At 44.8% G+C, this 25,946-nt stretch overlaps 3 protein-coding genes across 3 annotated transcripts; all 3 read right to left on the bottom strand.

Moving 5' to 3' along the window:
- Window positions 1–8,811: 8,811 nt before the first annotated feature.
- Window positions 8,812–12,829, bottom strand: LOC131092592 (arylacetamide deacetylase-like 4). The gene is made up of 4 exons (XM_058039372.1): window positions 12,665–12,829; window positions 10,901–11,117; window positions 10,663–10,726; window positions 8,812–9,986 (listed from the first exon to the last, which is right to left on the bottom strand). Exons 1-4 carry the CDS (start codon window positions 12,827–12,829, stop codon window positions 9,212–9,214), a joined length of 1,221 nt encoding a protein of 406 aa, XP_057895355.1. The 3' UTR covers window positions 8,812–9,211.
- Window positions 12,830–14,601: 1,772 nt separating this feature from the next.
- Window positions 14,602–19,813, bottom strand: LOC131092476 (arylacetamide deacetylase-like 4). The gene is made up of 4 exons (XM_058039154.1): window positions 19,637–19,813; window positions 18,168–18,384; window positions 16,731–16,794; window positions 14,602–15,376 (listed from the first exon to the last, which is right to left on the bottom strand). Exons 1-4 carry the CDS (start codon window positions 19,811–19,813, stop codon window positions 14,602–14,604), a joined length of 1,233 nt encoding a protein of 410 aa, XP_057895137.1.
- Window positions 19,814–21,302: 1,489 nt separating this feature from the next.
- On the bottom strand, window positions 21,303–25,764 carry LOC131092634 (arylacetamide deacetylase-like 4). The gene is made up of 4 exons (XM_058039431.1): window positions 25,588–25,764; window positions 23,236–23,452; window positions 22,795–22,858; window positions 21,303–22,077 (listed from the first exon to the last, which is right to left on the bottom strand). The coding sequence occupies exons 1-4, from the start codon at window positions 25,762–25,764 to the stop codon at window positions 21,303–21,305; spliced, it is 1,233 nt and encodes a 410-aa protein (XP_057895414.1).
- Between the last annotated feature and the right edge of the window lie 182 nt (window positions 25,765–25,946).

Raw genomic sequence — 25,946 nt, 5'->3', positions numbered from 1 at the left:
TGGGAGTGAAAATGCCTGTGCTGTTTCTCTCCTGCTGACTGGCTGCAGGCTCGTCCCCTCATCAGAACTGAGGGCAGCATTGCTGGGATTTAGCAAAAAACAGGAAAAAATTACATTATAGAGTGTGGAAGGTGGAATGGGATGTGTGTGACAATCAAATATTTGATGTTAAAATGTAGCATTTTAAATGCTGGCTGCATCCTTGGGTTGTCTTCCATGTGTTCTGCAGTGAGGGCATTGAGTGTAGCACATGAGGACTGAGGGCAGCATTGCTTGGATTTAGCAAAAAACAGTAAAAAATTACATTATAGAGTGTGGAAGGTGGAAGTGGCCAGTGTGTAAATCACAGGGATTTGTGTGACAATTAAGCTGATGTTAAAATGCAGCATTTTGGGCTGACTGCATCCTTGAGTTGTCTTCCATGTATCCTGTAGTGAAGGCATTGAGTAAAACCAGAAAAAATGGATTCATGGAGGGCAGTGAGTCCTCCTGTTGCCTTGTCTGTCAGCCATGGACCAGGGAACATTAGGGGATGCTACAGAGGGATCTGCCACCAAAATCTAACCAAGACAGCTCTCAGTTTCCAGGCTGGCTAATTGTGTGATTTAATCTGTAAAGAAAATAGCTGCTTTTGTGCTGGTTGCATAAAATCAAGCCCAGCTTACTTTCCAACCTGCTTTGACCTCATTTCTACTCTTAATAGAAATAAAAATAGTGGCATTGGCATCTTTCACACCCAGGGATTTCAAAACATTGGGAAGCTGCATCCTCTGAGCAGAGATGTGGCAGGAAGGAATATGTAGGAATAGATTTGAAGGAATATGTAGGAATTCCTTCTCCTTAAGAGGGTAAATAATTTCCCTGACATCAGAGGGGGCTCTGGCCCACCAGGACCTCTGCAGAGCCTGAGCTGAGCCAGGGGCATGGGCGCTGTCAGTGCAGGATCAGGAGCACTAAAGCAGATCCAATCCTGCCACCTGCTGCTCCCCTCCATGCCTACAGCACCTCTGGGTCACTCTGGACCTGTTGGAACCCAGGACATCCCCCTGGAACCCAGGACATCCCTCTGGAACCCAGGACATCCCCCTGGAACCCAGGACATCCCTCTGGAACCCAGGACATCCCCCTGGAACCCAGGACATCCCTCTGGAACCCAGGACATCCCCCTGGAACCCAGGACATCCCCCTGGAACCCAGGACATTCCTCTGGAGCTGTTGGAACCCAGGACATCCCTCTGGAACCCAGGACATTCCTCTGGACCTGTTGGAGCCCAGGACATCCCTCTGGAACCCAGGACATTCCTCTGGACCTGTTGGAACCCAGGACATCCCTCTGGACCTGTTGGAACCCAGGACATTCCTCTGGAACCCAGGACATCCCTCTGGACCTGTTGGAGCCCAGGACATTCCTCTGGAACCCAGGACATTCCTCTGGACCTGTTGGAACCCAGGACATCCCTCTGGAACCCAGGACATTGCTCTGGCTGCCCTGGATGATTCCAGATCCTGGCAGGGGGCTCAGAGACCTTGGCACAGCATCAAAAACACCAGTGCCTTCGGTTTTAGCCCATGGAAACAATTACCAGCTTTGTGTGAGGATTTACAAGCCACAAGAGTTTGAGTAGAATGATGGTGAATTTGTCACAGGCCCATCTGCAGCAGCCCTGGAGCTGCAGAGGAAAACTCCCCCCTTGTGGAGGATCCCTGCTGCAGCAGAGCCACAGCTGGGGCTGCAGGAGGGCTGAGCCTCCATGGGATGGGGCTGGGACACCCCCCTGGCACACAGGGGACCAGTTCCTATTCTGACTCTGCCAGTGGTTTTGGGGTTATTTTTGTTTGTACTATTGCATTTGTATTTTTAATTTTCCTAGCAAAGAACTCTTATTCCTATTCCCGTATCTTTGCCTGAGATAATTTCAAAATTATTATACAAAATATAATAATTGGGAGGGAGGGGGTTTACATTTTCCATTTCAAGAGAAGCTCCTGCCTTCCTTAGCAGACACCTGTCTGTTCAAACCAAAGCATTTGTTTACACTGCTCATCCAGGTTGACACTCGTCTCCTTCGAGGCAAGAAATTTGCTGGCTCTGAGAGATGAGCCTCAATTCCAGCCACCATGCTGCCTCTTTAATGTCACAGATTTTAAACACAAGGCTGATCTCCTGCAATCAAGATTGTCTGGAACATTTTCATAACAGGGAAATTGAAGAGCCTGGTGGTCTCTTGCTTTTGAGACACGAGTGACCCTGAGACAAGACCCTGAGACTAAAAAAAAAAAATTCTCAAAACAAGCTCGGATAAATCTGGCACATCCTCAAAACATCGCCCTTTGCATATTATAATGATTCTCAGGAACTGTGGTTTTGGTATGTTAACAAATAAATTACAATATCAGAGTGGGCCAGAATAAACATGACCATTTACTTGTCTCAGAGAAACATATTTAAGTTCCAAATTTAATCCATATTTAAGACATCTCCAAGTTCAAGAGGTTTTATCCCCTGGTCTATGTGTCAAATTCTCTTTTCTTTATAAGGTTATGCTACTTTCTTCATTAATATCTTCTTTTCCTGAAAAATGAATGTATTACAGTAGAGCTCAGAATTTCTGTTGTACATTTTCATGACTTGGCTGAATTTTTTATTTACTAATAGCTGGATTTCTGAGTTATTGCAGAATTGCAATGATGAAATTTCACATTTTCTCACTTTTTTCTGTGGTGGCTGCGAACATCTTAATTCTTTCAGATTTATGTGTTCTTGAAGCAGAGGCAAAAGAACCTCTATTTCAGTGGGTTTATTGTGAATAAAAGTCCTTGTAATTTCTGAAGATTAGAGTGAGTTGGCAAATGTTGTGTTAGACACAACAAGGGTGTTTATTATTTTGGGAGCCTCTAGCACAGCATTCTCGTCCCTGATTAAACAGCACTGTTTCCCTCAGCAAGAATTAGTGTCTCTAAGCTATGGGTGAAGGAATATTTCAGTTTTATTTGCCCTTCCTACCTCCACTGACTTCTGCCAAACGCAGTGCAGAACTTGGGAGCAATCATGTTTTTATTTACCTCTGCCAACGGGCACAAACCAGATGTGCAGGCCCAGAACCTGGGATTGTGGCCCATTCACCATGGTCAGAAAGGAAATATAAATGGTCAGAAAGGAAATATAAATGAGATATTCTTGCTGCAGCCATGTGTTGGCAGCATTGCTTTCAGCTATGGCTCAAGGGGTTTGGGGAGTTCTGTCTGGAATGATTTAGGTCAGCTATATTTTTAGGGGAAAAAAAAAAGAGGGGAAAACCTTAATTATCAGAGATATTCTGTGTGAAATGTTGCTGTGTGGAATATCTGAGATAAAGACACATTCAGGGTTTGTTTTTTTGGGCTGGTTGGTTGTGGTTGCACCATCACCACTGATCTCAGGCCTGGACTCATCCTGCCAGGAGTTCAGCTGGAGCTGGGCTCACCACAAAGCTGGCTGGGCTTTGGAGGAAAGTCTAAATTTGCAGGTGGGATGAGTTAAACAGATCAAAGGAGATATTTTGGTGCTTTGGGTATCACTAATCCCACTGACCTGTCTGGTGGAGCAGTGCATGCTCCTGTTTAAGGAGCTCTGCACCAGAACACATTTCACCAGGTTACCTTGGGCTCCCCTAAGGGCTTCTGGTTGTAGGTTTAATTCTAAATGGCTCAATAAAAACAGATCAGACTTGTGGCTGGGGAGCTCTCAGGTTTTGGAATTAATGTTTTCATACAAATTTCATAGGTGGTTCTTGTGCATCTCAGTAATTCCCTGTGTATCAAGCCAGTAATTTTTTCCATATATGAGCTTTGCTTTTAAAAGCACTGTAGATGATAAACATAAATGTTTCATTTGTTATAAATATTTAATATTTATGAATAATCGATGAGCAGATTTTAAAGCAAACTGATTAGAGTTGTGTGGAATTAAGGCTACCTTTGTATAATTTTCTAAACTGTATTCTAAATATTATCTGGGCTCTGTTGTGCTATAGAAATGCAGGCCTGATTGGTACTGTCACCAAAAATATCAGCAGATGGGAACAAACAGAAAAATACACTTTTAATTGCTATATTGGCAATAAAATTAATATGGAGGACTTCCTTGTGGATGCAAGAATTTCTCTGTCCGCCAAATTTCATTCCATTGTAATTCACTCTTTATGGATTATCTTAGAGATGATTTTTCAAGAGAATGTGTTTAATAGCACAGCACTAATAGCTAACTGTGATTCAGTGACTTTCACCTATTTTGCTTTCAATTTTTTTCTAATTGCCTTTGATGTCCCTGGGGCTTTGAAGCCTAAAAAAAACTCCATACAATGCTTATCCAATTACCAAGGTTCTTGCACCTCTGAATGATTTCATCAAGGACGCTGCTTTCTGGCTCAGCATTCAGCAGAGGGGCTGTCCCCTGATGATTTTGGGTGTCTCACACAGCCACAGCCCCTTTGCCAATAGGTGCCACTGTTGCTCTGCTCGTCTGAGTCGTCAATGTCCTTCCCTTGAAAACACAACCTTGAAAGCACAAATCTAAATCACAGCAACTAAAATATTGCAGAGCTAAAACTCCATCCAGACCATGGCCAGGGCTTTGTCCATGCCAAGACTTCATCCGTTCCTAAAAATAATGATAATATTGCTAATCTTGAGCAAAAATGAATTGCATTGAATTAATTCCAGATATATTGAATGTAAGCCTCAGACTTGCTGCAGGTTTCTTGCTGAGCCTCAGACCACGAGCAGCTGAGCTTTGCAGATCTCTGCTCTGGGCCAAATGGGATTTAAATGCAGAAGTTGCATCTTGGAGCAATAAGAATTTGGATTTGTTAGCAGCACTTCCTACATGGGAGCAAAGTCTCAGGGTGGCCTATCCAGCAGTGGAAAGGGCTCCCAGAGCTATTTCCTTTGCAATCTGGTAATGCAAGGTCAGCTAATGCAGTTTGCTTTGCAGCTTATCTGCCATTAAGTGCCTTCCCTGTGTAAAGCCAAGGGTAATCAAGGTCTGGCTGCCTCCTGCATGGGGAGGAACCTTGCTTCACCTTGTCCTTGGACGTGCAGCCGTTCCTACATTTGCTTTATTCTTACATGCTTCAGATATAGATGGAATAACACAAGGCTCTTTTCTCCTCTTGCTTCAAAGAAACACATAGCAAGCTGTGCAAAAATAATAATTAAAAAAAAAAAAGCAACAGAGTGCAAAGCAATTAAGAGTTTTATGTCCTTTCAAGTTCCATCCCACTTGTTTCGTGTTTTGGCTTGGTTGTTTTTTATGCTGCAACTATTTATTGACTAAAAACCAAGAGATGAAAAATTTGTTTTCAGTGATTAAATACCTTCTGAAATAGCCACCTGCAGGTCAGGATGTAAGCCAGCAGCTTGTTCTAACTGGTCTAAAGCCGTGTGCCTGTCTAACCTAATTCTCCCTTCTGCATAGAGCAGCTCCCACAAGCAACAAGCTATATTAAGCAGGGCTTAAGATCACCCTAAGCAGTTTACACAGGGGCATCCCCAGCTTCTCTGCCTCTCACCAGTTGCCCAACAATTTGCAGATATTCTGCCCCTCTTCAAAGTCCAGGATTCTACAACATTTTGGGGAAGATATCCCTGGTTGGGAGGTCATGAGTTTTCGTTGGTTGTTTCAGCTGAAAAGTGGCAAAAGCAGAAATTGTTGGGATTTCACAGGAAATGGGGCAGACATTGGACATCACTCAACTTCTTCCTAGTGCAGGTTTTCATCAGGTCTTCAAGATGGCCATAGAGAGTGGGATAATCTGAGACAAGATTAAATGTTAGAAATTATTTAATTAAATTTTTCATCTGGGTGTTTTTACTCTACAGTTGTCATAGGGAATGTTTGTACTATTTTGACAGCAGATTAAGGACAAAATGGATCTTTTTGTTCTCAGGACATATGTGTCCACCCTCTGGCTGGAAGAGGAAATCACTGTTAGGCGCTGACAGATGAGTCATGTTATCAATCAGGAGTCCTGATTCTTCAGAGCCTCTCTGGTAGATATTTGAAAAGTAAGCACAGGTAACCTTTTACTTAAAAATTCAGAAAGATAATGATAGTCCATGAATTCTCCTGCTAGTTGTATGCCACAGTTCTCCTTGTTTTCAACTGATATTGGATAGGGGAGAGAAATCTGTTCATTGACATTCTCCTTCAGTGCTTCCTGTGGTGAAAAAGGCTGGTTGTTTTATGAATAACACTTGCACTTTATCAATCCAAAAAATAAGGTACTGACTGGGTAAGAAAGTAGCCAAAAGTCACCACAAGATCCATTTCCAGAATTTAAACAGAAGGAGGTTCCTATCTCTAAATCTATTTATTGACCAGTGCACCATGTTCCATTCCATTGAATTAAAAATTGCCAAGAATGGGGAAATCTGATTTCTGAGCAATCCAGGCTAATTTGCACTCCAGCTGCAGAGGGGAGGCAGCACAGGTTGTGGCCGTGCCCACTGCAGTTCTCAGCACACTCTGACACTAAATTTTGGCTTCTTGCTTCCTTGTGATGGATGAAAAGTGCTGCAGCGGCAGGCCCCAAAATGAGATGCACATGATGCTGCTGTGCACGGCATTCAGGTGGCTCAGTGTGGTTTGAGTCACTCTGCATTTTTGCCACTGATATCACAAACCTTTGTCAGTCTTTGTGTTACTTATCATTTAATCCCTGAAAATAAAGGCATTTGCATTTCAAGTGGATTCCCACTCAACTTAAGCAACTGCATCTGTATGTCATGAGATCTGATCAGTCTGATTTCAACACTTGCATCATGGATTTGCAGACACATTTAAGAAGGCTGAAAATGAAAAGCTGATTGCTTTGTGCTGCTTAAGGGTTTTGTGCAGCAGCATTGCACATCCAACCTTCCAGCTGCCTGTCTAAAGAGAATGATAACAATACCTGGGGGTGGAGAGGCTTGTTGGAAGGGACATTCTAGCAGGTGATGCTTGTGGGAAAAGTGTTGTAGAAGATCTGGGCCTTATTTAAGTGCAGCTTGTTTATATGAATTGGAGGTGTGCTGATTAAAATAATCCTATTTTACCAGCAAGCTGCTATTAGAACCCAGGGAATGCCCTGAAGACTCAATACCCAGTCCCAGGTGGGAGCAATACACTGATTTTCTTCATGTGCCCTGGTCACCCCCAAGGCACAGAGTGGGAAACATCCACAAGCAGCATGTGCTGGGTGCCTGCCTGAGGAAGGATTCCCACTGGAATCCAGCCTTGGAATGGCCCACAGAGCTACAGTGCCTTCCTTTACACATACAGTTGTTTAAGGATATATAAAATAGGATTTAAGTATTAGTGACAGCTCACTGCTGCCTGGAATGTACAGGCACCACAGCCCCGGACTGGAATTTTCTGTTCTTCACCTCAAATTTCCCCATCATGGTTGTCCTTAGTGTTTGGTCTGTGAGCTGGCAAGAGGATGAGGCTGTTCTGTATGAGATGCTGCTGAGTTTATAAATGTGAGAGATACTCAACGCTCAGAACTGCTGAGGCAGCCCAGTAATCACAGCAGCTCTGTCCCAGTGCTCCTTTCTTCATCTACACAAGAGCTTTTTTGGAAAGAAGTCTATGTTCTTTGCTGGTAAAAGTCAACTGGTAAAATCTGCCACTGTAAAATTTTGGATTGGTTCCATAGTGTATTGCACTTGAAAAATTATCTGTGCTTTGGTTAATTTGGTTAAATATCTTCACCTGCCATGGGAACCAGGATATGAAAAGGATGAATGAACCATTTACCCCTCTCTCTTTGTTCTATTTCTGCTGCTGCAGACTGCAACACAGTCTGGCATTTGGTTCCAGGAAAAAAAAAATCTAAAGGAAGCAATTTCAGCAGAGTCAGGAGGATCTGCTTGAACAGCTCTAATATTGAACCCAACTGGCATGTTTTGACAAAGTTAAAAGTCTAATGATAAAATTTTGCTGAGCCTCTTAAGCAAGGCATGAAATCTATCTAGCAGCTCTGCTAGAAAAGATGCTCATGTTTCCACAAGCAATGAGACCAATATCCAGATTACTAAAGATCCACCAAGTATTAATAAGTATTAATTTCTGGGAAGATTAGTGAAGTCTCTCCTGCATGATGTTGGTAAATATTATTGTCCATATTGATGTATAGTTGTGTTTAAGTGGTACAGCAGCCTCAAGTGACTGCCCTAAGTGCCATTTTTAACTGGCCAATATTATATCCAGTGTGAACCCCTCAATGCACCCTGTGCTCAGGCATTGCTTCTGCCCTGCTTAAGGAGAGGAAAGGCAGGTCATAAACAGAATGAATTAATAATACAGAATGAATAAGGCCAAGAAAGATGCTTGTCCTTCTCCCTCTTATTACTCTGGTGAGCTGAGGCTGGATTCCAGCTGAGTGCTACTGTACTACCCCAACAGCACAGGAACCCGCTCTGTTCCTGCCCTCACCTTCCTGACCTTCCCCTTCTTTCTCTCCTGATCTTTCCTTTGTCCTCTTCTCCAGTCAGTTTCCAATGAGAGCTCTACAGTTGAATATTTGGGCCCAATTTCCCACCAATCTTGCCCATCTTTTTGTGATGCAATCATATTATCATATTTGTTTGTGCCACCAGCACTCCTGTCCCTGGTTGATGGAACTGTCCTTTAAGTTATGTGGGTGAAACATTACCCAGTAATCCAGTGCTAAAACTGGGGCAGAAAGGGGCTCCAGTCCTGCCTGTGTGCTGAGAAACAAGGGTAATGTTGACCAAGGAACCATTTGTTTTTTGTGCCACAGTGACAGAGACCACGCTTGACACAGCATCTTTATTTCCTAATTGTCATCATATTTATAATTTTATTGTCAGTGGCTCAAAACCCACTAATGTCAGCTGGGTTTTATTCTCACACCACACATGCCTGCTAACACACAGCTTCTCTTCACACAGATATTTTTTTTAATAACTGGAACAAACCAGGATACCCATTCAAAGAACTGTTCTTTATAGCAGAGCTAAAGATAAGGGCTTGCAGCATGGTACAAGCTTGTGTAAGGTTTGCATATTCCATGTTCCACCTAGCAGCTGGAATGAGGTTCTGATGAGCCTTGTTTATCATTGTTAATGGCTGCCCCTGATTCACTACCCATAACCTGATATTTCATATCCTAAAAAGATATTTCCCTAGGTTGAGGCATGAACAGACTCACGGAATCTAAGATGTTTACTATAAGCTTTTTAAGAAGTTAACAACCCTGTCCAATCCTCTTTTCCCAGATGGAAATGAGAAGCCACAATAATCATAGAGGCTGATGATCCCATGGAATCCATCCTCAAGGTGGTACCAGGTCACTCGAACCCCATTGTCCTCCAGCCTCTTCTTGTACAACAAGCCATCGTCCCTCAGCACGTCATACTCGCAGGTCAGGATGAAAGATTCTGGCAGCTGGTGAACAACAGAGTCTTCAGCCAGCAGTGGGCACAGGTTGGGTTCACAGAATCTCTTCACTGTCTCATAAACTTCAGCTATAAAATCAGTGGGCCTAAGCGGCTTCACGCCTCTGACCTTAAATTGCTCGGGGATGTTGTCTGGACTCACCCACTTCCTATACTTCAGCCTCATGTCTGGGGGAATATGAGAGCCCTCCAAGACCTCTTGCATGTGCAGTGCATCCCCATTGAGGTACAGCAAAGCAAAGAAAGCAGCTCGTTCCCGGAAGAGCAGAGGGACTCCCCGGTTCTGTTGGTAGGACGGTAAATTGAAGTCCATGGCCTGCAGGCCTGGGTAGATGAGGATCTGAGCACGGAGCCTGGGCAGGTCTGACCTGCCTGCCAGGGTCTGGCTGACAGCAGCTGCCAGGTTGCCCCCAGCACTGTCCCCACAGACAGTGACGCGGGCAGGGTCCACGCCGTAGTGCTGCAGGTGCTGCAGGAAGTGCTGGCTGGCACTCAGACAGTCTTCGTAGGCAGCGGGGTATTTGTGCTCAGGGGCCAAACGGTACCTGGGACACACAGACAAGAAGGAAATGTCAGTAGCAGTAACCAGGAAATGGTCTCATATGCTGTTCTTCAGCCCTACCATTTTGGGGTGGCTTGGCTCTAGGTTAGGATCTTCAGTGCCTCCAAACAGCTGCTCCTCTGTTTGGGATTGCAGATAAACTGTAAATGGTGAGTTCAGTCACAAGGACTCACTGAAGTAGGATTGTCTCTGATTAATGATTTGAACAAGGAATTGAACAGTTCTTAGTGATGGTGAAAACTCCCTCTGTACTTCTGACAAGATTATCTAATAATTTTGTGCCTCTGCTTCCTATGTGTAAAATGGGAGGATTTTAGTGTGATTATTCTGTTTTCCCATAGCTCTCAATTGCTTGGAGCATCTTATTACCATATGTTCAGCACAAGGAAGACTTTTTTTCACCTAAGTTTTTAATTGGCTTTTATAGTCTTACTTTGTGTGCCAAATATTTCCATTTGTATCTTTTCAGAGTATCTCTGGGCGTGAATAGTTAAGGGCTGCGAAATATTCTTTATCACTATTTTTCTCTTTATGAACTTGAATAAATCCCATAGAAATTCCTGTGCCAAAAAAGAACATCTCCAACACCAGCACAGCTCTGCTGTGGTCCCACAGCAAAAACAATCTCCTAAATACAGAACTGGGTAGTGTTCACTTACTGCACAGACACAACCACTGAGTCACTCTCCCTGGAGAGGTAGCGACACACCTTTTCATAGGTATCTGCAAAAGAAATATTGTTGTTAGTCAGCTTTGAGACAGCCTAAGAAATGTCTGCTCCAAACAGGCTTCAGACTTCATCTCAAATCACACGCTGAAATCACATCCTATTTCAATCTTCTAAAAAGATGAGAAAATTCTTTCTACACCACACAGTTCCTCCAGGAAGTTTCTTACCAAGGCTTCCAAACACCCAGCCTCCTCCATGGAAGAAGAGGATGCCTCTCCTTGGCCCATCCGAGGTAGCTTTAGGCTGATAAACTCTCACAGGTACTTCATTAAACTGCAGATCCTGGATAAAGAGCTTTGGATCCAACCCTAGTTTCCGCCCCTGTCGCACGTATCGGCCAAAAGTGATTTGGCTGCAAAGCCCAGTCTTCTCCAAAATTCTTCCCTGTTAAAGGTAAAAGACATTAAGGCATCTTTAAAAGTCTGGAGTTAGCCAGGGTATAAAAACTCTGCATTGTACTTACATCAAAGTCATTTGGAGGAAATTTTAAAGAAACACAGAACTCTGATTTAGACATGAAACAATTTTCCCAAGCTCTCACATCCTGCAGTCTGTAGAAAAATTTACTTGCACTACTCCAATCCAATGTCATTGTAATGTCACATCATAAATTTTATAAAGATCAGTCAAATTTTATAAATTTTATAAAGATCAGTGTCTTGGACTACATATTTTAATCATCAGCATTGTCCTGCACATATTTGTGGTCATTGTTTCATTTATACTTGATAACAACAAAAAACAAAATGCCTTATGTAGAAACAGTTCTTCATTGCTGAAACTAATATTCAGGAATTTGACCATAAAACTTAGGGAATTTGCAAATCTAAAGTGCTGAGCTGTATTGTGTGAGTTAGTTACAGCTTTTTATTTGCTACTGAGCAAAATGAAGTTCCTTCCTTTCCCAATGCTCTTGCAAGCTAGAATATAAATCTGACGTAGTAAGTGAAACAAGAAGCTGGGAATCAAACAGTTACCAGCCACTGGCTGAACAAGATCCCTCTTTTTAATGCCCAGTGAGTCTGTCTTGTCACCTGCTAGTGGGGTTCAGAATTGCTGGGCACCTTTGTCAGTAAATTTAATTTAAAGAGGATGTAAATGGTTTAAGAATCTGTGTGGAGGAAAACAAAGTCTATGTGATAGCAGGGATGATGTTTGTGGCTAAAGAAATGACAAAACTGAAGATTTTAAGAAATTCAAAGACAGCAAGTAAGAGATGCAGAGCTGAGGAGGGCTCTAATGCCGTTTATGCAACGCTGCCAAAGAGTCCAGGGATTAAATAAAGCAGCCCTAACCGGATTGTGTGCCATAAATGTCAGCCCAGCCGCGGCAGGAGCAGCTGAAGGGCTGCAGCTCGTTTTGTGCAAGGTGATTTCCCCTGAAGGTGCGGGCAGTTATCACGCAAAGCCCCAGCCCAGCCCTGAATTGGAGGCTGCCATCAGCCGCTCGCAATCTCCGCTAACCCGCCCCAGGCCCGGCTGAACCGGGAACGGCGTTTGCCCGCGACATGGGCAGTATGCCCGCGGCAGCCGGACCGGGGGTGCCCGGGGCAGCATCATCGACTTGGGGGTGCCCGGGACAGCATCCTCGACTTGGCGGGGAGACTTGGGACAGCATCCTATTGACCGGGGATTGCTCGGGACAGCATCCTCGACCGGGGGGTGCCCGGGACAGCATCCTCGACCGGGGGGTATCGGGTGGAGGCGCCCGGATCGCGGGTGCCCTTGCAGTGTCCGGATCGGGGGATAACCCGGGGCAGAACCCGGGTGGGCTCCCCGCATCCCCTCCTCACGATGCAGCACCGCCAGCATCCCACGGGGACTGCAGGGACACACGGATCCTGCCCCGGCTCCCCGTGTTCGTGCAACCACTGCCGCCCCCAGCCCGCGGGCCGCCCCGAACGCCCCCTCGCCCCCCGGCCGGCCACTCACCAGCGCGGCGGTGCCGAGCAGCAGGGTCAGCACCAGGCGCAGCTTGGCCGGCTGGTTCACCCCGGGCGGGATGTTGTAGCTGGGCAGGCCGAGCAGCACCGCGGCCGCCGCCAGCGCCGCCAGGGGCAGGAGCAGCAGCAGCAGCAGCGCGGGCAGCAGCGCCATGGCCCGGCCGCGGCCCCGCGGGGCTCCCCCGGCAGCGCTGGGCAGAGCCGCGGCCCCGTCACGGGCCGAGTGCGGCCGCTCCGCAAAGCCGGCGCAGGGGTCATGGTGCGGGCGGCCGGGGGGAGCCGCGCGGAGCGGCCGGAGGCGCCGGCCGGGTAATCTCGGTTCAAGGAGGCCCGGCGTGACCTGCCCTGCGCGCGGTACCGCCGAACGGACGCGCCCGGCGCCGCCTCCCGCCGCCCCGGGCCGGCTCGGCCCCCGCGCCCCCGGCCGGCTCGCCCGCAGCTCCGCCGTGCTCTGCCCGGGGAAGGTGAGAGCAAGGGCTGGCTGCCCGTGCTCGGTAAGGGCTGCCCTTGCGCAGGGAAATCTAAGGGAAGTCAGCATTTGTTTTTGTAAATAGTTCTGTTTTCTCAGCACTGTAGGATTTTTTCTCTTTTATTTCCTTATGATGAGGAGCAATGGGCATATACTAAAATGCAAGTTTCACCTCAGCATGCGGAAGAACTTTACGTTGAGGATGATGGAGCACTGGGATAGCACCCACGGAGGGTGTTGGTGAAGGGGCTCCTGGTGAGGGAGGCCTTGCCAGTGCTCCCAGGTTTCTCTCATCCCTCTAAGGTTTCTGGGGTTTCTGGTTTTGTCTCCTTTAAAAGCATCCAGTCTCCCATTACTGGTACTTTTGCTCTCTGGAGACATTCGAAGCACACTTGGATGTGTTCCTGCAGCACCTGCTCCAGGTGACCCTGCCTTGGTGGGGGGTTGCACCGGTGGGGGATAATCACCAGAGATCATTCCCAACCCTAGCAATTCTGTGATTTTCATGTCCTCAGTCTGGCCATCCTGAGTGTGCTCACTGCTGTTCTTCCTTGCTTCCATCAGCGGGGTGTAATGAAGCATCATGGCAGGGAAAACACTGTCTCATCCTGTAAATAAAACTCAAGCCATGCAGTGAGCACCAATTCACAGATTCTAGCACAGAATCACAGTACAGATTCTGCAAAAGTTAATACTGGGAGACACTCCTTGGAAGAACATGAAAACATTTTCCTTCTTCATATTCTCTCTGTAAGATGTACCTTCCAGTACACACAGACCAGGAGCCCAGTTCACTGATCCCTCCTGCCTTTGTAAATCCTGATGTCAGCATTTCATCTCAACACTATATCCTACCCTCTGTGGGCATGCTGGAGACTTTCCAAAATTAAAAAGGACTTTGTTTCAAAATCAGAGCAGCCCTTACTTGCCTCCAGCTAGGTGTGCCCCATCAACTCTGGCCTTGCACTTCTACTTTTGCAGCCATGGAATATTTGCTTAATCTCTTCACTGAGATCTTGATCTCTGCCTATTTGTCCAGAGAGAGTTTTCCTTCCCTTACTATCTACCCAGTTTATACTTTTTAGATAAATTAAGTCCTGCTTTGGAGCTTATCAAATGGACATCACAAATAAGCTGGCTGTAGTGAACAACCTTTAATGCAAATCATTCCACATAGATTATTTGTATAGAAGTAAATAACTTAGTAATTAAAGACAAGGAATCAATCAGATGCCAATTTGAAAAAAAAACAGCATATAGGAAAATTGTACTGTCAAAAGATTGAACTGTCAGAAGTCTCACAAGGAAAAGATCTGTGTTAATTTGAAGTTCATGGATCTTAGAAATAGTATTTTACACATCAAAAGGTGTCACATTCGTGCAGTGCAGCACTACCTGAAGTGTGAGAGCCTAAGCAGAGTCATTAGTGGGAGAATCATAATGAGGGAGAGTTCTTTTTACAAGCCTTTTATAAATTCAACAACCTTGTCCAATCCTCTTTTCCCAGATGGAAATGACAAACCACAATAATCAAACAGGTTTACGATTCCATGGAATCCATCCTCAAGGTGGTACCAGGTCACTGGAACTCCATTGTCCTCCAGCCTCTTCTTGTACAACAAGCCATCGTCCCTCAGCACGTCGTACTCGCAGGTCAGGATGAAAGATTCTGGCAGCTGCTGGATAATTGTGTCTTCAGCCAGCAGTGGGCACAGCGTGGGCTCACGGAGTCTTTTCACTTTCTCAAAAAGTCCAGGCTTGAACTCAGAGGGCTTGTGTGGTTTGTAGCCTCTGACCTTAAATTCCTCAGGGATGATGTCTGCACTCACCCACTTTTGATACTGCAGCCTCATGTCTGGAGAAATATGAGAGCCTTCCAAGATCTCTTCCAGATTTGATGTGTCCCCTTGTACGTACTGCAAAGAATAGTAAACAGCTCGTTCCCGGAAGAGCAGAGGGACTCCCCGGTTCTGTTGGTAGGACGGTAAATTGAAGTCCAGGGCCTGCAGGCCTGGGTAGATGAGGATCTGAGCACGAAGCCTGGGCAGGTCTGACCTGCCTGCCAGGGTCTGGCTGACAGCAGCTGCCAGGTTGCCCCCAGCACTGTCCCCACAGACAGTGACGCGGGCAGGGTCCACGCCGTAGTGCTGCAGGTGCTGCAGGAAGTGCTGGCTGGCGCTCAGACAGTCTTCGTAGGCAGCGGGGTATTTGTGCTCAGGGGCCAAACGGTACCTGGGACACAGACAGAGATAGCAAAAGGGTCATGGACACAGTTCATGAAAAATCCTTTTGCTAAGATCTTTTCTCCTAAGAAGCTGAGAAGCCTCAGGAACAAAATGTAAACAATAATTATCTGCTGCTGTGGAATGCAACAGGTGCATCTTTGATTGGTCTCATGTGGTTGTTTTTAATTAATGGCCAATCATAATCCAGCTGTCTCAGACTCTGGTCAGTCACAAGATTTTATTATCATTCTATTTCGTTCCTTACTAGTCTTCTGATTAAATCCTCTCTTCTATTCTTTAAGTATAGTTTTAGTATATAATTTTCTTTTAATATAATATATATCATAAAATAATAAGTAATAAGTAGTAAGTAGTCATAAGTAATAAACAATAAATAATAAAAATAAAATAATAAATCAGCCTTCTGAAACATGAAGTCAAGATTCTCATCTCTTCCCTCATCCTGAGACCCCTGCAAGTACCACCACACAAAAGTAACAGAAGGAAATGTCCTAAGTGTAAATACAAAATTTCTACAGCATCCTGGTTCTCCCTGTGTTGCACTAATTTTTCCCTCAGAAAAAAATCTCATTAAGGTATTTTTATCTACTAAACATGTATTTGTCCAATGAGTAATCACAGAGAAGTGAGAGCCATAGGTTGGGGCTGCAAGAACATAGCATGGTTAGGGTATTCCCAGAGCAGCTCTGATCACAAATTAAGTGATGTACCTTCATTTTTTTCTTCTACTGTAGACTGCTTCTGGTTTGTGTAATAACTAATTTAATCAATTTAACCTCACTGTTACTTAGGATATTTCATTTCTATAATTATTTTTTCTTTATTTAAATAACTGGGACAGTTATATTTTTCAGTACTACTGGTATTGATAGTACTAATTAGTAGTATTATTACTTACTAGCATTTGATTCTCACTGTTAGAAAGCTCCTTGAAGTTCACAAGGTAATTACACCTATTTAAATGGTTCATCACCTTCCGAGTCAGTTTATTAGTCATTTCTCAACACACTGGAACTCTCTTCTGGAAAGCATTCCTTGGTTTTGTGTGCTGCCAGCATAGCTCTATGCTGGAACACACATGGACCTTACTGTGAGCTGTGTCTGCACTGTTAGCTGATGGAGCAGGGAGAGAAATGAAAAACAAGCAGCCCCCTTGCAATTCTGTCTGGACACCTGGGGTGCTGAGAAAATAATAGAAAAATGCTGAGTTGGGAGGGACCCATGAGGATCATGGTGTCCAGGTCCTGATGAGGAGCATTCCCACCAGGTGCACATCCCTGCAGTGCTGAGGGGTAACAAGAGGCAAAAAGGCTTCTCTGGGGCAGCTGGCTGTAACTCACCCCACAGACACCACCAGCGCGCCGCTTTCCTCAGCTATGTACTGGCAGATCCTTTCATGGGAATCTGAAACACACCAAAGGATGTTTTACTGTCCATAAATGGTCCAGCTCCCCTCACTCCTCTCCCCTGCTGCCTCCCTTGGCAGGGCTGGATGGGAAAGCCCAGCCAGAGTTCGGCCTTCCAGCAGCTGGAGGTTATATAACTTTTCTAATACATTTTTAATTATTGTTTTAATTAATCATAACCCGTATATTAATTATAAGCAGTGTGCTAGTCTTAAATCACTTCTAGGCAGCATGTAGCTAACTTTCTTTATACAGACTATCATTGTTGACTTGATTGGGAAAATCACTGAAACTTTTAACAGTTTTGGCAAACTAACCCTGATACGCTTCAAAGAACAAGGCCTGGGAGAGGGTGCGTATTGCTGAAATTGGATACAAGAAGGGCAGAATTTATGGACTTCAAGGACATTTCCTAGAAATCAGAATATAAAGAAGCAGTGAACAAAAGTGTGTTGGAAAGTCCCTACCGGAGGAAAGATACCTGAGGCAGCAGAGCCGGGCCCCGGCCATACCCAGGCAGGGAGCTGCAGCAGATCTAGCCGAAGCAACAGCTAACAAAAATACGTTGGAAAATCCCTACCAGAGGAAAAATACACTAAAAAGACTAAAGAGGATAGAATACCAATTCATGAAAGAGAATTAACTAATTTATGCTAAAGCAACGCCTGGCTAACAGGGACAGTGGGCTGGCGGCAGAGCCTGGCCCGGGCCCTACCAAGGCTGCAGCAGATCTAGCCAAAGCAGCAGCTAACAAAAGTATGTTGGAAAATCCCTACCAGAGGAAAAATACACTAAAAAGACTAAAGAGGACAGAATACCAATTCATGAAAGAGAATTAAGTAATTTATGCTAAAGCAACGCCCGCCTGGCTAACAGGGACAGTGCCGGGGTGCTGAGGCAGCGGAGCCGAGGCTGCAGCAGATCCAGCCGAAGCAGCAGCAAACAAAAATATGTTGGAAAATTCCTACCAGAGGAAAAATACACTAAAAAGACTAAAGAGGATAGAATACCAATTCATGAAAGTTAATTAAGTAATTTAGAACAAACGGGCATCAATTTCTTTGCTTGCTGAAAGTATATAAATAAATGAAAAGGTTTTGCATCAGCGTCGTGTGGAGGCCAGAGTTCTGTTGGCCACCAACACACAGTGTACGCCAAAGCAAGCCCGCCTGGCTAACAGGGACAGTGGGCCGGCAGCAGAGCGGGGCTGAGGCCGTACCGAGGCTGCAGCAGATCAGCCGAAGCAGCAGCTAACAAAAAATCCCTACCAGAGGAAAAATACACTAAAAAGACTGAAGAGGATAGAATGCCAATTCATGAAAGAGAATTAAGTAAATTATGCTAAAGTGGAGCCGGGCCCGGGGGCCGTACCGAGGCTGCAGCAGATCCAGCCGCCGCCGTGGAACAGCAGCACGGCGGGCCGCGGGTGCGTGGAGGGCCCGCGGGGCCGGTACAGCCGCACGGGCACCCGCCCGAGCCGCGCCTCCTCCTGCCGCACCCCCGGGGCCGGGGCCGGCCGCCGCCCGGAGAACACGAGGCGCTTGATGGCCAGGCTGCTGCACAGCTCTATCTTCTCAAAAATCCTGCCCTGTTGGGAGAAGGAGGACAGCCAGGGTGAGATGAGGGGAGACTGCACACGGACAGTCCTGAGGGGGCAGCCGGTGAGCGGGCACCAGGAGAAGGGAGAACCGTGTGAGGGGCAGCTGGTGAGGGGCACCTGGAGAAGGGAGAACCGTGTGAGGGGCAGCTGGTGAGGGGCACCTGGAGAAGGGAGAACCGTGTGAGGGGCAGCTGGTGAGGGGGCACCAGGAGAAGGGAGAACCGTGTGAGGGGCAGCTGGTGAGGGGGCACCAGGAGAAGGGAGAACCGTGTGAGGGGCAGCTGGTGAGGGGCACCTGGGGAAGGGCAGTTGGAAAGTCACAACTGGTGAGGGGCAGCTGATGAGGGGCACCTGGTGAGGGGCACCAGGAGAAGGGCAATTGGAGAGCGGCAAATGGTGAGGGGCAAATGGTGAGGGGCACCAGGAGAAGGTAGAATGGTGTGAGAAGCAGCTGGTGAGGGGCACCAAGAGAAGGGAGAACGGTATAAGGAGCAGCTGGTGAGGGCCACTGGGAGAAGGGCAGTTGGAGAGTGGCAACTGGTGAGGGGCAAATGGTGAGGGGCAAATGGTGAGGGGGCACCTGGAGAAGGGCAGCTGGTGAGGGACACTCATTGAAGGGACACCTGGTGAGGGGAATTGGTGATGGGGCTCCTGGAGAATGAAGGGAATTGGTGACGGGGCTCCTGGAGAGTGATGGGAATTGGTGAAGGGGCTCCTGCTGAAGGAGGCCTTGCCAGTGCTCCCAAGTGTCTCTCATCCCTCTAAGGTTTCTGGGATGGTTTTTTGTCTCCTTTTAAAGCATCCAGTCTCCCGTTACTGCTGCTTCCATTGCCCAGCCTCCCATGTTGCTGGAAAGCCCCAAGAATGGCCTAAAAACATCATGTGTGCTTAGCTAAAGTGGAAATCAAAGCAATCTCACTTTTTATAAATATTTAATTTCAAATTTAATTAGGGAAGCTCAGCTGATAAAGCTTGGGCTCTAATGGTTGACTTAATCCTTATGTAATAGGGAAAATCTGACTGAGGTCTAATAGAAATGATTTTCCAAACACTCTGCTCTCAAGTCAGCCCCCCAGAAGAGAAAAGCCATCCTTTAAGCCTTGGTAGAGCTGGCAGGATTCTGATATTTACATGTAGAGTGAAATTAACATCTAACAACATCTAACAACTAATTTCATTCACGTAGAATGAAATTAACATCTAACAACTTTCTCGCAGAAGTTGCAGCAGAGTTACTCACCAGAGTAGATGTAACAATCAAAACAGCAACAATAAGTCGAAGTTTTCCAGGATTGTTCACTCCAGGAGGGATGCTGCAATTGGCATACTCAGTTTGAATTGTTCTTATGATTGCTGATATGAATGAGGCAACAAGAATCACCAGCAGTATCACTGGCACTAGATAAAAAAATGCCATTTCAGGTATCCAGAGGTGATGTGTCTTCACACCTATCTTTGAATTGGCTTTTTCAGGTAACAGCAAGGCCTGGAGCAGTCCCAGTTGCAAGAGATCGCTCAGGTGTTGCTCACTTTAAAGTCCTTGCAAATGTTTTGCAATGTGCCAGCAGGTATCACATTGGAGAAGAGTCAATGTGTTTAATTTCCTGTTTATCTTTATTGTAATTGTGGGACTGATAAAGGGTCTGGTATTAAATACGGAACTATTGGATTGCGGATGATAACAGTGAGTGCTCAGAGGCTGCTGCTGATTCCTGAATGAAGTTCTAGTCTATGACTCAGCTCAATAAAACATGCAGCATGACAGCAATGCCCTGCTCTGCTCTCCAGAACATAATTCCATGCAGGCTTCTAGCACAGAAGTAAGTTTAAAGTCTACAGGTTCTCTGTTCTTCCCCCAAAAATCACCCCAGGTTCACTTACCACCACAGCTGTGCATATTAAAATTATGACAGAGAGGCAGTGAATGTGGAGATTAAAATATCCTTTGCAGCTGATCTGCAGCCAGGACATTTGCTTCCTGCATCGTGGGCATGCTTTACATGGTTTGGAATACATAGCTTTAACGGGGACTTCTAGAAAAGAAAATGGGAAGAAGGGAGGGTTGGGGGCCAAAAGGTAAGTAACAGGCTCTGCAAAAGTGAATGCATCACTCCTGTTTTGTTGTTAGATTATTTGGGGCTTGAAGCAGCCTTGGCTAGACCAGGTGTCCCTTTGGAATGAGATGGGTTTAACGTTCCTTCCTACCCAAACCATTATGTGATTCTAGGAATCTATTCAAGCACAAGTTTTTCAGCATACACAAGAACAAGTTTTTCAGCTGGTGATTTTTGTATGTTTGATAAACACAACAAAACACTTAAAGCATTTTTCCCATTGTAATTTAAACAAAGCCATCAATAGGGTATTTCTGTTGGGAACAGTTACATTTCTAAAAGTCAAGTTAACTAATGTGACTTCATTTTTTTTGAGTATAAAGTACTGGTTACCTAGCTAACAGACATCTTCTTCAAATTTGGCCTGCTAAACTCAGGTGCTACAAGTAGCAGAGAGTACAGGCTGTGCATTACAGCACTGTAGTGTCAGTGTCTTTCTCCTTTGCCAAAACACACACTTCTAGGAAGTATGAAATCGTTGACTGTAATTGAATAAAACAAGTCAGACCAGATGTTGGCTTAAAAGATTTTACTGCATCTTTTATATGTACTGAGAGAGCAGCTCTTGTACTGGACAAGTGTCTAGTCCAAACAGATGATTAAAATAGGCAGACTGCACATGGACTACTTCAAACAGCACTACAAGAAATTATTCTTGAAATGTCTTTTATGGTGATCACATTGGCGTAAATGCCTATTAAAAAATTGTCATATATGAACATCTTATATGGAATTTAGAAGCATAAAAGACCAGAAATTTGGCAGTTCTTACAGAAACAAAGAAAAATGTTGCTATAAGCTTCTTAGAAAATTCACAATGCTGTCAAGGCCCCTTTTTCTAGCTGGAAATGACAACCAGCCACTATTAAATGAGTTTACGATTCCATGGAATCCATCCTCCAGGTGGTACCAGGTCACTGGAACCCCATTGTCCTCCAGCCTCTTCTTGTACAACAAGCCATCGTCCCTCAGCACGTCGTACTCGCAGGTCAGGATGAAAGATTCTGGCAGCTGCTGGATAATTGTGTCTTCAGCCAGCAGTGGGCACAGCGTGGGCTCACAGAATCTCTTCACTGTCTCATAAACTTCAGTTGTGCAGTCAAGTAGCACACGTGGTTTGTAGCCTCTGACCTTAAATTCCTCAGGGATGTTGTCTGGACTCACCCACTTTTGATACTTTAATTTAATATCTGGAGGAATATGGGAACCATCCAAGACCTCTTCCAGTTTTGTTGCACTTCCATTCAGATACTGCAACATGTAGAAAGCAGCTCGCTCCCGGAAGAGCAGAGGGACTCCCCGGTTCTGTTGGTAGGACGGTAAATTGAAGTCCATGGCCTGCAGGCCTGGGTAGATGAGGATCTGAGCACGGAGCCTGGGCAGGTCTGACCTGCCTGCCAGGGTCTGGCTGACAGCAGCTGCCAGGTTGCCCCCAGCACTGTCCCCACAGACAGTGACGCGGGCAGGATCCACGCCGTAGTGCTGCAGGTGCTGCAGGAAGTGCTGGCTGGCGCTCAGACAGTCTTGGTAGGCAGCGGGGTATTTGTGCTCAGGGGCCAAACGGTACCTGGGACACACAGACAAGTGTAACAGAAGGAAATATGACTTTTAAATGTGTTGCTAAAGTCCTGGTTCCTGCAACCAGGAACACCCTGATTTCTGCATAGTTTTACTTGTCTCCTCTCCATAGGATTACCATCAATAAGATGAGGTGGTGCAGATTATTTTGTTATGATATAATCTCTTTATGATGTCTCTTAGGTCTTTAACAACAAATGTAGGTTTTATTGACAATCATTTAGTTACTTTCTGCTTCAGTTTTTCATGGGTTGGACACAAATGACTTCTGATTTGTATCTTTGTTACATATCCTATTAATTTGAACCATTATGCCAGTATTTAGATCGTGTATTAGCTTGTCATTCACACTCTGCTTCTCTAAGCATCAAGCAGGCCTTCCTTGAATAAGTGTTAAGGAGATCACATAGCTTACAATCTGTTTGTGATCAGTTTTGAGTTTGGAACTTGAAAATATTCATTCAAAACTTCATTTTCCAGCTAGATATCCCAAAGTGTAATTTGTGATGTAATCAGACAGTGAAAACAGCCCAAGTGAGTCTTCAGTTGTCTCCAAGCAACAGCAAATGAAGTTGTAAATCACAGACTTGAGAAGTCCCACAAAGACATTTCTTTGAGTAAGATTGTTGCTGTGACTGAGGGGACAGGAGGTGATATTTACACTATAGGAAATCATCTCTCAGAATCAGCATGAGCAAAGACTCACCCCACAGATACAACCACAGATTCACTTTCTCTGGCAATAAAGCGGCACAGCTCTTCGTGGGTCTCTGAAAGAGATTTGGTGGGGTTTGGGTTTAGGTTGGGGTGCATTTTCTCTCCAGAGAAGAGATGTTGTCTATTGGAGAAATCAAAGAATTGCAAGAAGGAAATGCTCTCTACTTTTCCCTGCTGCTTCCTACAAAGGTCCTCAGTTCTTTTGTACCTCCTCATCTTCCTATTCCAGTATTTTTTCCCCTTATATCATTGTCCTGTAAGAAAAATCATATGATCCATGGCAGATGCCTTCTTCTGGCAACAAGAATTATGAGATTGAACCTGTGGGTATATTCAAAGTTTGCAAGTGCTACAGATCAAGAAACAACCAACTTTACTTTTTATGAAGTATGTATTTCTTTAACTGAAATATTTCTGGTAGATATCTTACCAAGACTTCCAAATACCCATCCTCCTCCGTGAAAAAATATAACTCCTCTCCTTTGGCTGGCAGATGGAGCCTTAGGCTGGTAAATCCTTACAGGCACTTTGTCAAACCACAGATCCTTGATGAAGAGCTTTGGGTCTGCCCCCAGACTTCTTCTTCCTTGCATGTACCTCACAAAGCTCACCTGAGTGCAGATGCCAAAGTTTTCCAGAATCTTTCCCTGTTCAAAGGCAAAGAGAACAGAGAGCTCACTCAGGAAACGCTGTATTTTCCAAAGGAAAGGAACTGTGTGGACAGTGAACTCACAGTGCCTAAGTCATGTGGTTTTAGGGCAGTAATAAACCAATGGATGAGTTGTACAGGTATAGGAGAAAACTGAACAAGTAACAGCAGCATCAGGAGGGGTTATGAGAGAGTTACATGGACAAAGAGCAGAACCCCAAACAATGCAACATTAACAGAGTGGTGAGATAGGGTCCTCTGCTTCCTCAGCAGGTCCTTTACCTAACATTGAAAGCAGGTTTGGTTTTCACTGGTTATTCTATCCTTCCCCCCCAATGATGTAAAAACATAGCAAAAGATGATTATTCTGGTGCTGATTTTCATGGTACAGACACTTGCCCAAAGTAGAGTTGACTAAGTTAAGAATATGTTTGATAATTGCTTTTTTCTAAGTCTCACTGATGTGTGTCATGCACTGACAAGAAGATCCTGACATATTTAGTAGAAATGAATTTCTGTTCATTCTCTGTGACACAGGGATACTCATGCCAGGTACCAGAAAATGAATACAAATCAGAGCTAGTGCTCCAACAGAACTTTGCATTAAAAAAAAGTATCTCCCCTGTTTTGAAATGCATTGTTCAGCCATGCCAGTCGGTACTTTGGTCCTTAGGAATATTTGGATCAAGTTCATATTACTCAAGATTCTGTTATGAATATTTCTTATTAGCCAGCCACATTTGCATGGATTGTCAGTAGTGTCATAACTCTCAATATATTTATGTACAAAAGGCCTTTTGTTTTCAGCAATTCAAGATATTTATAATATTCGTCATGCCTGATCTTGAGGAAAGATTTCGTGAAGAAACTAAGACATTTTGCAATGTATCGATTTTAAATTTTTACAGAAACTAGTCTTAATGTCTCTAGTTGTATGATAAAATGATCTATTCTTTTGTATTTGCTATTTTCCAAGCAGGAATGGAACAATACCAAGGATATTTTAACTTTTACACTCAACTTGTTTGTTTTCTTTCACCCTCTGTTGCTTACCTTGCAGCATACAAGGCTGGTTTATGGTGGGCAGTGGATTGATGATTAAAAGAGAACTGGCTTTTCCAGCTGCTTAAGTGATATAATCTCTTTCTAATTACAACTTCTGTGCAGCCAAAACATTAGAATATATATATCTAGAATTCTTTACTATGATTGACCATAATCTAGAATATTTATGACAGAGAAATTTTTCCTCTTTTTTTCCTTTTTAAATTTTAAGTAGCTTGTATGTCTTTGCAGATATTCCATTACATTAATTTAGTAAATATATGCACAACCTCTGTTACCTCCTGTCTGATGCCATGTCTCATCAGAGCATCACCTATCATTACACAGAAGTACCTGTGATTCAGTGAGCTCCTCTGTCAGCAGAGCTCACCAGATGTTGAGTGCTGCTCTTGGAGACTGATTACCTTCCCACACACTTTACAAGCTGCTTCACCTGGAGAAGCTGGGCTGGTCAGAGCCCCTCATTCCCATCATATAATCCTGCTTAGTTGCTGCAGGAGTTCTATAAATGTGCTTTGGGCAGAAGAATTCCTTCAGCCCCTCTTGAGCAACGTTACCTAATTTTGTCACTTGTGTGACAGAAACTTTTCCTTCCCAAGGCCAATTCTGAAATGTTCAGCTTCTCACTTCATATTCAAAATAAATACAGAATTCTCATCCCCATGCCCACGAAAAGCTTGAAAGCACAGTCCAGAGACATCTGGTATAGTGTGAGCCAAGAATGGAAATACAAATGATCCAACATGGATAAACATTGTAAATCAAATGATTGCTAGGTCAGCTGGAGTCAGGGCAGAAGCACAGTCAGACTTTCACACACTTGTGTTAGGGCAGCATTTAGGTACCGCCTCAGATAGAGCTGGGCAGGACTGGATTAGAGCAGTGCAGTGTCAGAAGTCTGGCAAAAGTTTCTTCAGCAACACTCAGCTCAATAAAACATGCAGCATGACAGCAATGCCCTGCTCTGCTCTCCAGAACATAATTCCATGCAGGCTTCTAGCACAGAAGTAAGAGTAAAGTCTACAGGTTCTCTGTTCTTCCCCCAAAAATCACCCCAGGTTCACTTACCACCACAGCTGTGCATATTAAAATTATATGAATGATCCGGAGCTTTGCAGGCTGAGTCACTCCAGGAGGAATTTCTGAGTTGGAAAAATCAAAATTAATTGCCCCTATGACCAACAATATAAATGCAGCAAGAAAACCAGCTAAGAATAACACCAGCACTGTGAGTACAACTGCCATTATGCTGAACTGCAGGGATCTGAGATGTCCTTGATTTGACTTTCCAATATATATTTGTGTTGTTACTTCCTGATTCTTTGTTAATCTTCCTGATTCTTTGTTTGCTCCAGTAAAAACCTTTCTCCTCCCGTTCACAAATACATTAGCAGGTATCTTTCCCTCTCTCACTTTCTTTCCCCTCC

The sequence above is a fragment of the Melospiza georgiana genome, chromosome 22 (genome assembly GCF_028018845.1).
Source record: "Melospiza georgiana isolate bMelGeo1 chromosome 22, bMelGeo1.pri, whole genome shotgun sequence".
In the NCBI taxonomy this organism is placed as follows: domain Eukaryota; kingdom Metazoa; phylum Chordata; class Aves; order Passeriformes; family Passerellidae; genus Melospiza; species Melospiza georgiana.
Note: the sequence above shows the minus strand (reverse complement) of the source record. Positions and strands in the feature narration are given on the sequence as shown.

Coding starts and splice junctions, on each gene's coding strand:
- LOC131092476 (XM_058039154.1), bottom strand. CDS start 19,813: ATGGCATTTTTTTATCTAGTGCCAGTGATACTGCTGGTGATTCTTGTT. Junction 18,385..19,636: donor TGATTGTTACATCTACTCTG/GTGAGTAACTCT, acceptor TTCTCCCAACAG/GGCAGGATTTTTGAGAAGAT. Junction 16,795..18,167: donor CTGGATCTGCTGCAGCCTCG/GTACGGCCCCCG, acceptor GGTGTGTTTCAG/ATTCCCATGAAAGGATCTGC.
- LOC131092592 (XM_058039372.1), bottom strand. CDS start 12,829: ATGGCGCTGCTGCCCGCGCTGCTGCTGCTGCTGCTCCTGCCCCTGGCG. Junction 11,118..12,664: donor TGCTCGGCACCGCCGCGCTG/GTGAGTGGCCGG, acceptor TACCTTTAACAG/GGAAGAATTTTGGAGAAGAC. Junction 10,727..10,900: donor CTGGGTGTTTGGAAGCCTTG/GTAAGAAACTTC, acceptor TTTCTTTTGCAG/ATACCTATGAAAAGGTGTGT.
- LOC131092634 (XM_058039431.1), bottom strand. CDS start 25,764: ATGGCAGTTGTACTCACAGTGCTGGTGTTATTCTTAGCTGGTTTTCTT. Junction 23,453..25,587: donor TAATATGCACAGCTGTGGTG/GTAAGTGAACCT, acceptor GCCTTTGAACAG/GGAAAGATTCTGGAAAACTT. Junction 22,078..22,794: donor TCTGTGGTTGTATCTGTGGG/GTGAGTCTTTGC, acceptor TGTGTGTCCCAG/GTACCGTTTGGCCCCTGAGC.